Source organism: Micrasema longulum, unplaced genomic scaffold (genome assembly GCF_059751315.1).
Source record: "Micrasema longulum isolate JH-2025_06_02 unplaced genomic scaffold, ASM5975131v1 h1tg000597l, whole genome shotgun sequence".
Classification (NCBI taxonomy): Eukaryota; Metazoa; Arthropoda; class Insecta; order Trichoptera; family Brachycentridae; genus Micrasema; species Micrasema longulum.
The window spans coordinates 1656826-1673319 of NW_028277793.1; the positions used below are offsets into that span (position 1 = coordinate 1656826).

A 16494-nucleotide genomic window follows, 5' to 3' on the forward strand; every position below is an offset into this window, starting at 1 on the left:
TTTAAACCTGTTGCCAAACATATATTTTTAAAATCAATATATAATGTTGTATCCTGTATAAATTTGATTTACATAGAATCTAACCTAATTTTCCTTTTACAGTTTTGCCAGTGGATCTTAACTTCTGTGCAAAAGATTGTGGTCGACTTCTCCCAATAGGCTGATGGGATTGCGTCTTTTGCGCAACTGGTGCATGGACCGCCCCTTGAGTACTTCCAATGGCACTAGTTTGTGAAGAAAAGGGCGCAGTACTGACGGAAGCATCATACTTTGGAAGCGCAGTCTCACTTGTAACTATAAAACAGAAAATACCGCTTAAGTAACTGATCATTATTTTGAATAATAAAGGATTTCAAAATAATAATTAAAAAGACTTACTTGAAAATCTACGTTTGCCTTGCTTTGGTGTTTTGGTATGTCCTCTCATCTCGCACTGTGTATCTTTTACATTTTGGTACATATTGCTTATTTGGTGTAGTAATCTTAGAAGTGGCATATTTACCTACAGGATTAATAAAAATACATATTTAAAAATTGTCCACTGTATTTTGATGTCTTCATGAAAATCGCTGTAGGATTTTTACAGTATTATAGTTTCTCCAATATTTTTTAAAATATATTCTTAAATTTATAAACAAACTTTAACAAGTATTTTGTAAAACGTAACAGGAAATTATAAGCATACAAATGTCAAAAACTAATTTGTTTAAAATATCACCTGTTGGGAAATATATCTAATGCTTAGGCTGAAATTGATTTTGGTGTTGATGTGTTTCTTAAGTTGACCTCGAGAAATATATAACACATTTTGTCTTTGCATTAGATCATCCACAGACATATCTGTCACTTTCTTTAAATCAATATCCAAACCGACCTTTTCACATAAAAATGATGGCATTTCTTTTGCCAATATATCTGTAAAAAAGGTTTAATTATTAAGGTTCAATTGAAATACATTATTTCTGTGTAAATAAAACATCATAAAAATATATAGTACCTGGTTTTCCTTTAGATGTTTTAGTACCTTTTCCCTTATCTGTTTTTCCAAATTCACTAACAACAATATCGATTCTAAAGGTGTCCATCCAGGCAACTAGCGAAAGATTGGATCCCAAGGAATCGAGTGAGGAAATAGTCCGCGCACCTAAAAAAAAAAAAAGTTTCGTATAAACATTTTTCATTACATAATAATAATTGTGTACATTCGTGCATACACTGGAGTAGATTACCTTGAGACACTTGATGAGACGCTAGTCCCAACGCGGATAAGATTGGCTTGAAAATTAAATGTGCGTCTAGCAGCATGAGTGAGTCTTGCGTTGCATATTGGCAGTGGCTGGTTTGTGTCGTGTACTGACCAACTGCAGAGTTGGAGCTTACGGCAGCCGGATTCCAAATGTCAACTGGAGGCTTTTCTTTTTCCCCCGGAGCCTATTTTTCAAATAAAAACTGCACTTTGAACAAAAAACATATTACAGAATTGCATAAATATATCCTATAACCATTGGCTCCCATATCGCGGGGTAATTACTACAACTAGGTATCTTTACAATCAGATTTTTTAAGTTAACCACTAAAAGCACTAATTTGTATTCTTCTCCATGAATGCTACAAATAGACAAGTCGTGCATTCAAATCATAATATTGTCATGACTCATTTTTAGCATTCATGGAGGACGATACAAAGACTTTTTTGGTGGTTAACTAATAATCTGATTTTGGAGTTACATAATTGTAGTAATTACCCAGCGATGTGAAAATACCCAAAAAGTAGGATGGAATTACGGAACTGTCACTGAACAACTCGGTTGATGGCGTTTGTAATAAGTACAATATGACCATTTAAGTTACTTTCACTAAATAATTAAATTTGTGTGGCAGGTTCTGGTATTGGTCTTGCTGACTTGGATATCTTAAAATAATACATATTTTTTATTTAAAAGAGATGCCCCTCAGGTGCGAATTTGAAATGACAACAGCAGTCATGGGACCACCTTACCTACCTCTTTCCGTGTACCTTCTTATGACAATCCACCTATAAAACTAATTAATAAATAACAACACGACGGATAACATTTTAGATAAGGAATTATGGAAGTCTAGGCATTTACAGGGCTTATGACCTGTCATTGACTGGTTTAAATGGCCAATTTACACAGTGTGCAACATTTACCATTTTGCCTATGTTAGAATATTCATATTTCTTCAACTCTTCTATCTGTTGATTTTAGTGAAGAGCTGAAACCTTTATTGTTGTGAAGAGATTCATCTGATTGAATTATTTCACATACTAGGCAACACCTGAAAAAAAATCAATTTACAAGTGGCCACTTAAACCAGCCAATGAGAGGTCATTAGCCCTAGACTAGGCTATATTTTCTTATCTTAAATGTTCTCCATCTCCGTTGTTATTTATTAATCTTAATGACTCTCTAGAGGGTGAAATCCAGTCTTTTGTCTACAAACATTTGGACAAACTCGAAATATTGTATAAAACAAATCATGATAAATATATATGATTTTGATAAACATAGATAAAAATTGTTTTCTATTTTAACAAACTATGAAATTACTTTATCCACTGGATCCTGTTTGGCCATCCAACTGTAGAGATCTTCTCTCGGCTTGCACTCACTCTTTAAGTTATCATGACTTTCACTGGAGTATATTGACGGATTAGAACCAATTACAATGGCATCATCCTTTAATGCATCATAACCTAGAAAGAAATTATCAAAATTTGATTATAATTTAGACACATTTTTATTATCACAAAGGGGGCACATTTATTAATAGTGATATATTACAACACAGAACTTAGATTAAGAAAATTCACTCTCACTGGGAATCAAATTCAGAACCACTGTGGATGCATACTAGTATATATGTATTATGGATGTATTTATACAAAATATCAAAACATACATAATTACCTGGTAAATTATTTTCATTGAACTGTATTGGTTTTACGGGAAATTGGAGAGATGTGAATACACCACTTGTTCTACTGCTAGGCGGAGGTCCTCGACATACTAAAAAATATATACATTAGTTTACAAATAGCCTCGCGTTGATAATACACAAACAGAGAAACCATATATCTTGTAAGGCTACAAATCAAAATTAAATTCGAATACTATTCATGCTTCATTTTCTTGAGTAAAGATGAATATAATAATTTCTTAGTATGCTAACTAAGCCAGGAATATAATGCATGCAAATACAACAAATGACAGATATTATTATTGATTATTCTTAATGTACATTAATAAATAATAGTAATGCAGCAAGTTCTCACTATATGTACGTAAAACAAAAAATAAACTAAAGAAATATTTCAGTTTTGTAACCATCAACTAACCTGAAGGGGGACTTGTAGATGTAAAGGATGGTCCCGCAGGACTAGTTGCGGCAACACCCAAATTACCTTTAAAAGTAATAAATGGAATTGTGATGTTAACTTAAACTTTCAAATAAGTTGAAATTAAAAATACTAGATACAGTAGCGAGAATTGAAATGTTTTCAGTGATTGAAAATGGTAATAACAAGAATAAGAGAGTTCTAAGAATTATTTAGTAATTTTTTTTATAGAGCGTGGAGGCCAGCAAAAAAAAAGCTTCTGACAAAAAAATTAACCAATTGTTTAAAATGGGCAAAAAAAAAATTGAAATAATTTCAGTTTGGCGACATATCATTTCCTCCGATGAGACTAAATTGAGTCTCTGGTACGGATGTAATTCAAGACGTAAGACAGAGATCAGGAGAACGATTAAGCGATGAGTATCTTCAGCCAACGGTGAAACATTCTGCAGGACAAATGATCTGGGGATGCTTTTCTTTTTATGGAGTGGGACATTTGACATTCATCAATGGAACATAAGTGCATTGTTCTTATTTTACTCAGTGCATTTTTCAAGATGTCACTGCCCAAAATCTATAATTAATATTTTTTTCTCACAATATGACTCTTAAATTAATACAAGTGATAAATAATAATAATAACAATCCTCTTCAAATTGATTTTAGATAAAGGAATTTAATGGAATTTCAACACAGGATTGGCCCGGAAACAGTCTTGATTTGAACCCAATCTTGAACCTGTGGCATGTAATGGTAATGAAAATAAACTCATCAAAGCCTCCGTCAAATGAAAACTTAAAACAAACCATTAATAACAGGTATCATTATATGAATGACGATCTACCAAATTTAGTGAATTCCATGCCTTTAATTTATTTATTCAAACACAAAATGGCATTGAAGAGGTGATAAAAAATAAAAGAGGACCAACCAAATATTAATGATTGATATTTCTCATTAACTAGTGGAGCATATTTGTTGAAATGTGTACTTTTTAAAAATTAAATTATCTTTGAAAAAAAAAAACCACCGAAAAAACTTTTTTTTTTTAAATCCAAGAAAAAAATATTTTGAGGTAAATAAAGGTTTTTTTAGTTCTCTTTATTAGAAACCTATTATTTTATAATACGAAATTGAAGACTATCAATAACATAAGAAAACATGGGATTACAAACAAAAAATTTTAGAGATGAAAACATTTCAATGCACACAAATGTAAGTACACTTCTACTTATTATTTATTTAGGCAAATAATGATTGAGGATAATTGTTTATTGGTCAAATAAATATAAATGTACTGAATTAATTATTTTAAAACTCAACTTATTTGACAGTTTTAACAACACAGAGTCACCATCACAATAAAATTCTATAAATAATTTTGTAAGTAGAATATATCATATATAATAATATTTTGGCGGGATATCTTCCAGCCAATCAAAAAGAGAAGAGCGAAGTGATGACCATGATCAGAAAGAAACATTAAATTCTCAGTAAGATATTTTGTGAAGAATATTATAAGTTCGGAGCAAAAGGATGATACATGGTCATATTTTGAGATCACACATGATTTAAGATCGAAAATAAAGCAGATGCTTTGGTTCTGCAAACGCTCCAAACGATAAATGAGCTTGGTATTGGTGTCAAGATACCAAATATTACTATGACACAGAGAAGACAAAAAAAAAGATCAGGACATTTTGTTTTTGCTGTGGTTGGAAGAAAATTCTGAAATCTTTTCAGTGAACGGAGGGTGCAGTAAAAAAATTTCCCAACCTCAGTTATCTGTTCTTGCCACGTTAAGAGTTGGTCCATAATACAGGACCAACCTGCCTATGGTTATGCCAACAACATATACTCAACAACATCGCTCTGGATGTTGATCTGTTCCATGTATCCGAAGGAGTTTTCCGGAGCAGGATTCTTCTACTACTTTGACATGAGTCTCTTTCATGTTTTTTTCTTTTTTATAATATGTAAGTATTGAATATATGTTTGTAATGTATATGTTATTTTTGAATAAATGAATTGAATTGAAATAATACCGAGATTTTTAACTGTTTTTGTGAAAGGCATATTATGGAGTACATATTATGTACTTCTGGATTACCTTCATTCAGCACAAAGATGCTAAGGCTACCAGATTACAGAAAGCTCCTTCGGGCAGCTTTTCTCGTTAGGCAATGAGCAACTTTTCTGTGTATGTGGGTGCCGCCAAGGAGACTTATGTCCTCAGGTGCGGTGTGCGGTATGTGATGGGCAAGGTGTTTTTGTGAAAGGAATCCCATTGTTGTCGATTACTAAAGTAGGAATAGTTGAAAAATTTGGAATGGAGATATGTCTTTGGCTACCAATGTATCAAATAATTTTTTTAACTTAAATTAACATTCACATTTGACACTGAGCTAACATTCATGATAATGACAACATAAACCACAAATATGCACATACACAAAGGCCCGAATAATTGCCGACAGGAAACCATGTCTCAAACCAACCCTACACCCGCACACCACTGTACCCACGCAAAATAGTTTTCAGACATCATTCCATTATTAGTAGAAGTGGTTACAAATTGTCAGAGAGATCAGAGGCCAAAGACTTAGCAGTATTATACTTAAAAGAGTAACGCTTACCCTGTTTAAACAGGCCCAAAACACAAACTAGCAAGCAGCCGATGCTGTACTTACAAACTCCCATATCTTGCCTGATATAAAAATATATATATATTTCAAACCGACGAGCGTCTAGCTCAAAGTTTGTCTCCAAACTAACAAATAAATTAATGTATTCTTAGAATTACTTCAAAAAGCTACAGCACGCCATGAGTCAAAAACATGCAATACAAATTTGTTTGGAGACAAGCGGCTCTAGCATTTAGAAATATTTCCAAAGTTTGGTTAAATTACAATGAAAATTTAACAACTTTGAAGCTGTTTTGCATTTAGAATATTTTTTAACTTATTTTATTTGGGATTAGGAAAGAATTATTTAATCGGATGTTTGTATCAGGTGCTTGGAGCATGACAAAAAAGACATTATCTCAAGTTTTTATGTAAGTTCTTACATTTATTTCTCATGGAATTTTAAACATTTTAATTTGAGATTTCAATCCCTCCTATACCTTAGATATTTACCTAACTATCCATATAGAATGAACAGTTATATTGATTCTGTTGGAATGACACAAAGCGATGTTTCTAATATCCGACCTTTAAGTCATTGAAAAAAAGGGTACCTAACCGGTGTTAGTTACACTGGAGGATAAGATTTGATTAAGTAGGCACATAAAAAAATTTATAATGTTATTAGATTTGCAAAAAAAATGTATGTAACAGAAAAAATATATATATATACCATATTACTGCTAATATTTAAAATAGGCACAACTTCAAACTCTACTCTAAGTTTAAGTTTAATAATAGAAATCTATTTCCTAAACTAAAAGATTTTTAAGAGTTGATTTCTGTAAAAATTATGTGTATTTACAAAAAATACAAATGAATATAAAATATGTTGTAACCCTACTTTTAAAGAGTACAAGGGTTTAATCTAAATTTTAAATAAGCACAATAAAATTCTAACTCTGCCAGTCTCCAAAATAGCATTATGGTATGAATAAAGCAACCACAAATACACATTTGTGTCAATGCAATAATTTTAAAAACCATAAGAAATATTCTTTGAAAATATACCTGGCACATTTAATTTAAGATTATTTCCCGGAATATCTGTGTTAAGCAGAGTTGAGCTTTCATCCATAACCTCACCTTCTTCGAGTTCCATAAAGTTTTCATAGTCGTCCTAAAAAGTAAAATAAAAATATCAAACTCGTCTATAACTTTATTTCATTCACAAATCGAAATGGAGATAAATATTTTTGAAACACATTTATTTAAAACTATGCATTAAATTATGGATATTTAAAAAAAAATATATACCTCAATAACATCAGGCAAAGTGAATGTTACATTCAATTGTTTCATCATTTTGGTTTTGTAGTTATGTTCTAATAACAGTGGAGTATATATAATATTCTTCCACTGACGGCTGAGAACAATGACACCCTTAAATGAAAAAATTACAAAATAAAATAAAAATAATTTAAAAAGTAAAACTCAGTAAAACAAATCAACTGCTCACCCTACGAAGAGTGGATAAAGATGGCAGGTGTTTCTCTGCTAAATCTGCTTGAATAGCGGCAACATCGGCCTGTAGAAGATATTTCAAAAGAACAGCACAAAGTTGTAAAGACGGATCTTCCCTTAAAGCTTGGGCAAGATGAGTCTGCCGGCAATAGCGACTCTAAAAGATAAAGACAGAAATATTTAGTAACGAAAGAAAAAAAAAGTAATGTTGTACCTGTGCATATTGCAATATTTGAACAACCTTGATAGGCATGTGAATTTGCGGAAGATCCAAGGATGCGGCCATTAAGCTGGCACACGTGGCTGTAACTCTTCTATAATATGCTCTGTATAATGCTACCACTTTTATCCCTAAACGATTACACGGATTCATCCAGGCATTGATAGCTGGAGATGCTGTTGTTAGTAAATTCCAATCTAGCCTAAAAACATTATTAATATATGAAATAAAATCATTCATTTTATGATACCAGGACCCATATTACAAAACGATAGTGACAAAATTTATTATTTTAGTAAACTGGAATTTCGGAGATAAAAATTAGAATAATCATATAAAGTATCGTGTCTTTTAGATGTTTGCAAATATAATATTTATATGAATTTTACATACAGACATCACCAATATTTATTAAAGAAAATTTTCATTGCAAAAATCGGTAAATGATTTACACAATTATTGCTATGATATGTAGATAGTTTTTATAATATGTATTTGCATATAAAAAGTGAAGAAATATATAATATGGATACAAGAAAATAAACTGATTACCTTGTATAGTCAATTTTCTTTGTTATAGGTGTTCTTGGGGGAGCAGCAAAATTAAACCAAACTGTTTTTAGGTCAATTACACAAGAAGATGCTTTTTCTGAATCCTTTATGGGGACGATTACATTATTAGAAGGTTCTGCAGTAGGATCAATCTCTGGAATAACATTTTCTGGCTGAGATGTACCTAAATTTGGAGTACTTGGTTTGGAAGAAGAGGAATCCTTCTTTTTGAATATTTCATCGATAACTGAGGACTTGACCAATTTTGCTGTTTTTTCATGTTTATATTCCTCAGAACGTAATGATTCGGCATAGCAAATATCACTGTCAGTTTTACATGTCATTTTATCATCGCTTGGATCAACTTTATCAAAGTGGGAATGCTTTGTTATTTTTATACATGTCCCTTCTAATCCACATTCAAACATTATAAAACCAATATCTTCCATCATGGAATCATCAATATCTTTTTTATTTCTGGAATCCTGAAATTTATATTTAAGATAAAACATACGATGTCGTACAAGTACTACTATTATAGTAATATGAAAGTAAATATAGATATATAGTTATTAAGTAATATAAAAACTTACGTTACACTTCTCAATACAGCTGTCATTCATATGTGTGTCAGGTCCCTTGATGCACTTGAACGATACTTTGGATTGGTGTGTTGGAATACCAGTTATAACAGCATCTTTTATCATCGGTCCACCATTATGCAGCCGTCGAAGTTGTGCATGTATTTTTCCTTTAAAAACAAATACATAGCGTAAAATCTAGCAACTAAATAAAATAATAAAACCGTATGGTATACTTTGTATTACTACAGTGTAAATTATAATGAGCACATAAAAAACAAATTGACAGTGGAAAGGCAAAATTTACTAAGCGACACGTAACCAACTTTACAGAAGAGACAAAAAGTTTTTTTTTTTTAATAAAAAATCTTTATTTAAATGAGAGATTAAATAATAAGATATATTTTTATTAATATTTTTTTTTTTTACTTAAATTTGTTCTTTTGTAAAGTTGCTCCATGTGGCTTGGTAATTTTTCCCTTTCCACTGTCGATGCATGTATATATATTCACAAACAATCAACAGAATGCACTCCTTCATAACCAGGAGTCAAACCGAAGAATGAGTCATGAGGTCAAATATAAGTTCATTATTTGGACAAATAAACTTCATATTTTAAGATCCCAAAATGTTTCATAATATGTTACCCTATGTATGCAAAATTTTGATTGTTTAAAAGTTGGTTCAAGAAGGGAGCATTGTGAAAAATAGCTTAAATCTATATTTTAAAACTGAAAATACATGTGTGTTTTCGTATGTTTGTTTGTCCGCCACAGAAACTCATCAGAAATGGTAGGTCCTAGTGATGTGAAATTTGGACACGACTTTTTAGATTTCATTTCTAGGTCAACAGTGCTATTTTTAGGCCAAATTTTTCTCAGCCTTCTTTCGTATGGAATCAAACTTTTTAACGGTAAATCATAGACGTGACATTTACAATCAACATGTAAAATGCAATTTCCAGGTCAACTGTGCTGTTTTGGAGCCAAATTTTCCTCAGGCTTCTTTGCAATAAAATTAAACTCATTAACAGTAAGTTGTAGCAATGTGAAATTTAGACACAAAATGCGAAATGGCATTTATAGCCATATCAACCGTTATAGTCAAATCGACAAGAAATTACAAAATGTACAATTGTTCTAATATGCAATTACATAGCACGGTATACAAAATGAAAATAACAGGACAATATTTTTGTTATAACTAATGAAAATTGTTTTTAACTCAATACCGAGCCACGTACAAATTCTAGTATACGAACCTATTTATAAATAAGAAAATCATTATTTTTTTCAAAAGTCATCAGTGTTCACTGTAATTGATCTTGCTTGGCTCATAATTTTTTCTTTCATAAAAAATGTCTGCCTTAAAATAGGTCTTGACAGTTTGTATACCGGAGAAATCTATTGCATTATATTATAATAACAAATGCTATGAAAATAAAAAAAATGTACTACATATTCGAATTCATTAAACATTTTTTCAAAAGAAAGAGAAATAGTATTGGATTTAAATTTACCTATGTCAAGAGTTACGTGAGTATCTTGGCAATGCTTCTGCGATGTTTCTAAAAAGACAGGTTCCCTTTTGTCCTGACGACTCGGTGTATTATCACTATGAGTAGAAATAAAAGCCTTGGGAGCTTTCATGATTCCAAAAGTTTTCTTGTGACTAAGAACTCGAAGAGTTGGCCTGTAATAAATCTGAACTGCTTCCAACATTTCTTTATTACTCACATACTTAAAGTTTATATTTTCCAAGCAAACAGCAAATATGGAAGCACATGTTAAATCTTGAATATTTTCCAAAGCGGAGAAAGTAATCAAATCTTCAATTATTGAAGATTGCATTAAAATTATATTAACTTTAGGAATTACAACATTTAAATTTATTTGAGTAGATATAGTTTCTTCATAAATATTTGGTTGCCACATTTGAGAATCTTTATTCTTCTCTAATTTTCCATTTTCAAGCGACGTTTCTTTTTTTTGATTGGTATGTTGAACCCAATTAACTAAATTATGTTCTTGTTTTAATATATTAGCAGCTTCCACGGAACGTGCACATGAAAAATGTAAATGATTTAAAATAGCAACGGGATGAATGTTGGCAACGACAGGAGTTAGAGTTTCAATAAATCGTTGCATACTTTCTAGAAGTAAAGGACTAACCATAATGTCAATTGTTCCTCTAAATTTCAACATTAAAGCTGTTTGATTTTTTCCTAACAATTTCTGGAAATCATCTGGTACTATGTCAGTATGATTTTCATGTTCATCAGATCCTTTCAATATTTCCCACCATGTTTGGGAATATGGGTGAATTCGTCCTTGCACATTAAAGTGAGAATTAATGTTTGCCTTATTAAATGAAATATTATCAGATCCTTGAGGATGGGTATTGGCTTGATTTTCCTGGCGTGGAAACAATCGGATGCTTCTATTCTCAGCAATTTTTTTTTCAAACGCAGGAATATATTTATTACCGCAATACATTAATTTACCATTTTCGCCATTTTTAAACAGTGGAACAGAAAAAGCATCACTTCCCGAAGGTAATGAACATTGTGACCAATTTTTACATTTACTGTGTGATAAATGGCAACCATAACTAGCCATTAAGATTGGAGAGTCAAAAATTGGTTTATTAGCTTGCGCATGCAAATTGATCAAAGTCATGTCCTCTTGAGAAGATAATGCTGATATAAAAGATGTTGATGAAAATGAATGACTATCATCAGAGTCGTTAGGCATATTTGTATCAAGCGGAAGAGAACCAATGGTTTTTTGTATTGTATAGGGGTCGGCCAATGACGGAGTACTACATTTTTTATTTGAACTATAGTCACCAGCACCAGAAGCTGTTTTATACTGAGAACTATTACTTCGCTTAGTACTGCGAGAAACTCTTAAACTTGAAGATCGACTTGTAGATATTTCATCCTCTGCAGAGAAAAAAACTTCTGATTGATTTCCACTATTCATCGAAACAGTTCGTTGTACTTCTCGACCATCTTGGTCATCTGTTATATGCGAGTTTAAGGAATAGTGTGATTCTGAAATATTTACCATTTGTTTTTGGTACCCAGCAAATTCCTTGATATTAGGATTAATTATTTTGGTACATGAATAGTTTTGGCCGGGAAGGTCATGTTTATTAAAATAATTTAACGCCAATTTTGAATCTGACATACTACTTTCCATCTGAGGCACAGAAAGGATTGTTTTATTCAGTTTTGAATCACTGTCCAACTTCTGGTTGCAAATGCCATCCGAATCAACTAATCTTGCATAGGGAACCTCTGCCTTAGAGTTATTTGTAGCATTACAAGATCCTTTATAAACGGACGTATAAGAGAATCGTCTAGTTAATGCATTAGAGTTGTTAATGTTAACAGAATGTGATTGTAAGGAAGACGGCTGTGGAGATGGACTAGACACAGATATTGGGGGTGATCCTTGAAGACAAACATCTAGTCCACTATATGGGGGTGTATGGAAGACTAAATGTCCTTCATGTAACAAACTTTGCCCATATCCATATTCGCCGCTTTTAACATCTTGAATGTTAAAAATAGCAACATTGATATTTTCTTGCAAGTCATTTCGGCTTGGTTTCAAAAACTGAGGACCATTTCTATTTGATCCAAAGAAGGAACAACCTCCGAGACATCCACATTGGTTACCTTTACTGGTACCATCTTCTTTAGGTCGCAGAAACCATAGACGTTTTGTTTTTTCATCATGACACTTAAGAAATTTTAGTTGAGTGCCTATTTCTGGTGGTGACAATGAAGTTGTTGCCTCTAGCAATATTGTACCAAAAGAAACATTTCCCACTTCAATCCAAGAATCGCTATCCGAGTACTTATGTTTTAGACTAGATGTAGTTCCTCCATTCTTGTTCTGTGGATTTATTTGGATATTAGCGTGAGTATACTGGGTAAGCTTTATATGAGGAAGTAATCCAGTAATACCTAAATCAAAGCGATCACTGTGCAAATTACAAACACATAAACGAAATGGAGATAACCAAGCTTGTAATGCGGTTCCATTTTCAACTATATAAATATCTATTAGGTCAATAGCTAATCGGGTCATTCGATACTTTATATCTTCACTTGTAGGGCAGTGGTATTTCGTCTGAAGGTTTGTATGAGTACATAATGTTGTATTATACCCATGATGACAAATTTTTGTTAATTTAGGGGGACTCAAATTGTTTTCTGTGTCACTTGCCAATAGGATGAATGTCTCTAAAGAACTAATCAAATTAAACATTTGTGATGTTGTTAATCGTCCTGTCAGTTGACCTATTTGAATTTCAATAAGCCAAGCGTATTCAATAGTTTCTTCATCTAATGTCCTATTTTCATCACTGAACATGGCGTGCCCTCGAAGTTGTAAGGATGACAGCATTAGATGACCCTGATTTAAATGTGACTGCGAATTTTGCAGACCTGCAGTTAATGTGTCAGCAATTATCAGAAAAGATGGACTGACTAATAACTGCAATCTTGTTTCTTTGTACCCTTTTTTCATTTCAAAACCAAACCTCTCAATAAGAACAACAGGACATGTTTGGTCATTTTCAGTGCAATTCTTAACAAGATATCCTTGAACATCATGCATTGTTACAGATACAGTTACTTCAAGAGGTCTATAAATTCTGGGATCAAATGCCACTTTGATATTGTCTGAAGAATCTCCTGATACTGGTGTAATAGCACTATTTCCAAATGATTTCTCATTTAACTTGATTCCGAGCTCAGACAAACAATTGTCACTACTACTGCTTTTTTGCATATCAGTGAAAGTTTGATCTTCACCAAAAATATTTTCCTTCAAGTTTATGAAATTTCTTATAATAGAACCATACATTAAAAGAACTGATGGTCCTATTTCAAGCTCCACACTAACTTTATCTGCTGTCATAGTACTGGGATCAAATTTATTTTTCCCATTGTGATTCCACTGTACTTGTGGTTGTTTACGAGAACGTGAAATTCTCATTGGAGAAAGTAAAATTTCTTCTTTCTCTGGAGTGGTAATATCAGCTTGTGGATCAGGGCCCAAGGGTGCAATAGGATGATAATCATATTTTATACTTATTGCAACAATCGGTACAGACCAGCAATTAATCCAACCCAAGCTTTTCAGACACTTTTTACGCCATTTTACATTGGTTGTAGTAGGTTTACGGGAGTTTAAGTTCATATTTTTTTCAATGGCCAGTAAAATGACACGACTTGTATTTACTTCTGGCAAATATAGGCTCATGTCAACACCTTCACCTTGTATCCAAATTTTTAGTGGGACAATATGTGGCAGGAAATCTTCAAATGGTAAGTCAAAAGATAAATCAAATAGATCCCCACAAAATGCCACATGACTATTTTCTTGGTTAGTGGAGCTGCAATCTATCCAATTATATTGATTAGACAAAGTAATCAATTCAAAATCTTTTAAAAGCAATGAGATTTTCCATGTATATGGTACAAAATGAAGAATATCTGGTCGATTTTTAGAAGACCAATCTAAAACCATGTCCTGAAAGAATTCTTTATGACCATAAACCAAATTTGCTGTAGCTTTACAGCCTGTAAAACTTATAGACCACTTTTGATGTTGATTCCATATGAGGGGATAGTGACATCTTACGGCGAATTCCAATGTTTCACTTTCAGCTAAACTTCGATACTGTAAACTAGTTGTGGCCTCTAAATGCAGTAGCTGCCCTGTAATCTTAGTGGTGTATCCATCTTGAAGAACAATCCAGGGTAAGTTGACTTCTAAATATGAACCTGCGCCGATATTTACATGCACAGCATTTGTTTCTTTATTCTTAGAGAATAAAATATCTATTGTGGCTTCATTCAATGTTGAGAGTCTTATATCAAAAGCTTGCATTTGTCTTTTGTCTCCGGGCTTTGGTTGAGGAGTGACAATTAGATTTTGATAATCAGCTGGATAAAAAAATTTAAATAGGTGTTCACGCTGTCTATCTGCCCAAGGACCATAGCTAAAGTCAGTTCCTTTTCCACATTTAATGTCTACACCCCATATGGGAGGAGCAGACTCCACCACATCTCCGTTGGCCAGTTGCAACAATACAGGTTCATCGGGAACTAAGCCTGGCTCGTCCATGTAGAAATAAAGTTCGATATAATTAGAACTCATAACAACAAATCCTTCTCCCATATACCTCGGAGGGTCATCCACCATACCTATATAATTTGGACTCGGAACTAGCATAACTCTAAAGTTTTCAGCTTTAGCTTTAATAAAATGCATCAAATAGTCTAGTTTTGAAGCTGGGGGCTTAGTGCTGTAAACTAAATGGGCTTCTTCGACACTAATAGACAAACTAGTGGGCACTAAACGGTTACCAAACACTACTCTCCCGGAGCAGATGTCTAACTTAATAACAGGAATAAGATCTCTCCAAGTTCTGGCCATTACAGCTTCAGCGCGAACTTTACGTTCGGTAGCGCTAGCTCTCTCATTAGCTAGGTTCATTGCTTGTTCTTTAGCAGACGCATCAGTTTCATCATTGTTGTCCATAAATATAGATGCTTCAAGACCAAATGTTTTTTCAAGTTCGTTGTACAAATTACACCTGTTGTATACATGAAGTTCAAATCCATTCAACATAACCGATAGCCTGGTGTCTGAATGTGATAAATCTGTAATTTACATTATAATTAATGTCTAATTGAAAACATAATATTTTACATTTGAGAGTAATAAAGAGTAATACATGGTGGGTCCAGAAAGTAATGTCAGTGAGTCGATTACAAAGAAGTTATTGAACTTTTCGTTACAACACATCAAAATTCTTCAAAAAAGGCTCCTCCTGCGTTGATGCATCGGCTCCAGCATTGATGCATTTTTCCAGGCATCGAATGCGCCACGGTAGGCCTCCTCCGGAATGCTCCTTAAGGCCGCGGTACAAGCTGCTTGGATCCCCTTGATAGTCTCGAAATGCTTACCTTTTATGGATCCTTTCAGGTGTGGAAAAAAAAAGTCGGGGGGAGCCAGGTCCGGACTGTAAGAGGACTGGAGAATCATTGAAACCCCCGCTTTGGCCAGGTAGTTGTTGACAAGGAAAGCGCTGTGGGCCAGCGCGTTGTCGTAATGGAACTTCCTGTTTATGCGATGTCCGGCCGGACCCGTTGAATCCTGCGTTTGTATTTTTAACACTTCGATGTAAAATTTAGCTTTCACAATTGTACCGGGTGGTACAAACTCATGATGGACCAGTCCTTTTATATTAATTGTTCGTGCCAGATTTTAAAACCAGTTGACTACATTTTTTATCTGAGAATAAATGCAATGAGCATCGCCTCGATTTTGGATCTGCTCATCCCTCTGCTCGGCCTTCTTGGGACGAGGTGACGCCCACCTTTTGCCGATCCGACAGAGCATCTTTTTTAAGTTTTGATCATTTATTTATTTGACGGACTTATGCAGTCCATTCTAACGATGGTATATACAAATTCTTATAATAAATAAATACAGGTATTAATAAAATAAAACTAAATAAAGTTAAAGCTAAGACAAAAAAAGTTAAAACAGTTTTCGAGGCAGTCTTGTCAAGTTTGACAAAAAACTTGATCGCCATCTTTTGCTC

The 16494-nt window shown here is 33.1% G+C and overlaps 1 protein-coding gene across 3 annotated transcripts in view; it reads right to left on the reverse strand.

Moving 5' to 3' along the window:
• Positions 1 to 16494, reverse strand: part of tweek (transmembrane protein KIAA1109 homolog tweek) — a 49139-nt gene that overhangs the window by 30927 nt on the left and 1718 nt on the right. For 2 of the 3 annotated variants that reach the window (XM_088228627.1, XM_088228626.1), the window contains exons 4-18: positions 10382 to 15547; positions 8875 to 9032; positions 8282 to 8766; positions 7751 to 7931; positions 7505 to 7666; positions 7303 to 7428; positions 7057 to 7165; positions 3362 to 3427; positions 2934 to 3032; positions 2574 to 2719; positions 1230 to 1431; positions 998 to 1144; positions 719 to 915; positions 379 to 502; positions 85 to 294 (exon numbers count right to left, since the gene is read on the reverse strand). In XM_088228627.1, coding sequence (XP_088084753.1) covers positions 85 to 294; positions 379 to 502; positions 719 to 915; positions 998 to 1144; positions 1230 to 1431; positions 2574 to 2719; positions 2934 to 3032; positions 3362 to 3427; positions 7057 to 7165; positions 7303 to 7428; positions 7505 to 7666; positions 7751 to 7931; positions 8282 to 8766; positions 8875 to 9032; positions 10382 to 15547 — 7578 coding nt within the window. The remainder of the gene's footprint in view (positions 1 to 84; positions 295 to 378; positions 503 to 718; positions 916 to 997; positions 1145 to 1229; positions 1432 to 2573; positions 2720 to 2933; positions 3033 to 3361; positions 3428 to 7056; positions 7166 to 7302; positions 7429 to 7504; positions 7667 to 7750; positions 7932 to 8281; positions 8767 to 8874; positions 9033 to 10381; positions 15548 to 16494) is intronic. The other variant, XM_088228628.1, reaches the window with a different exon arrangement.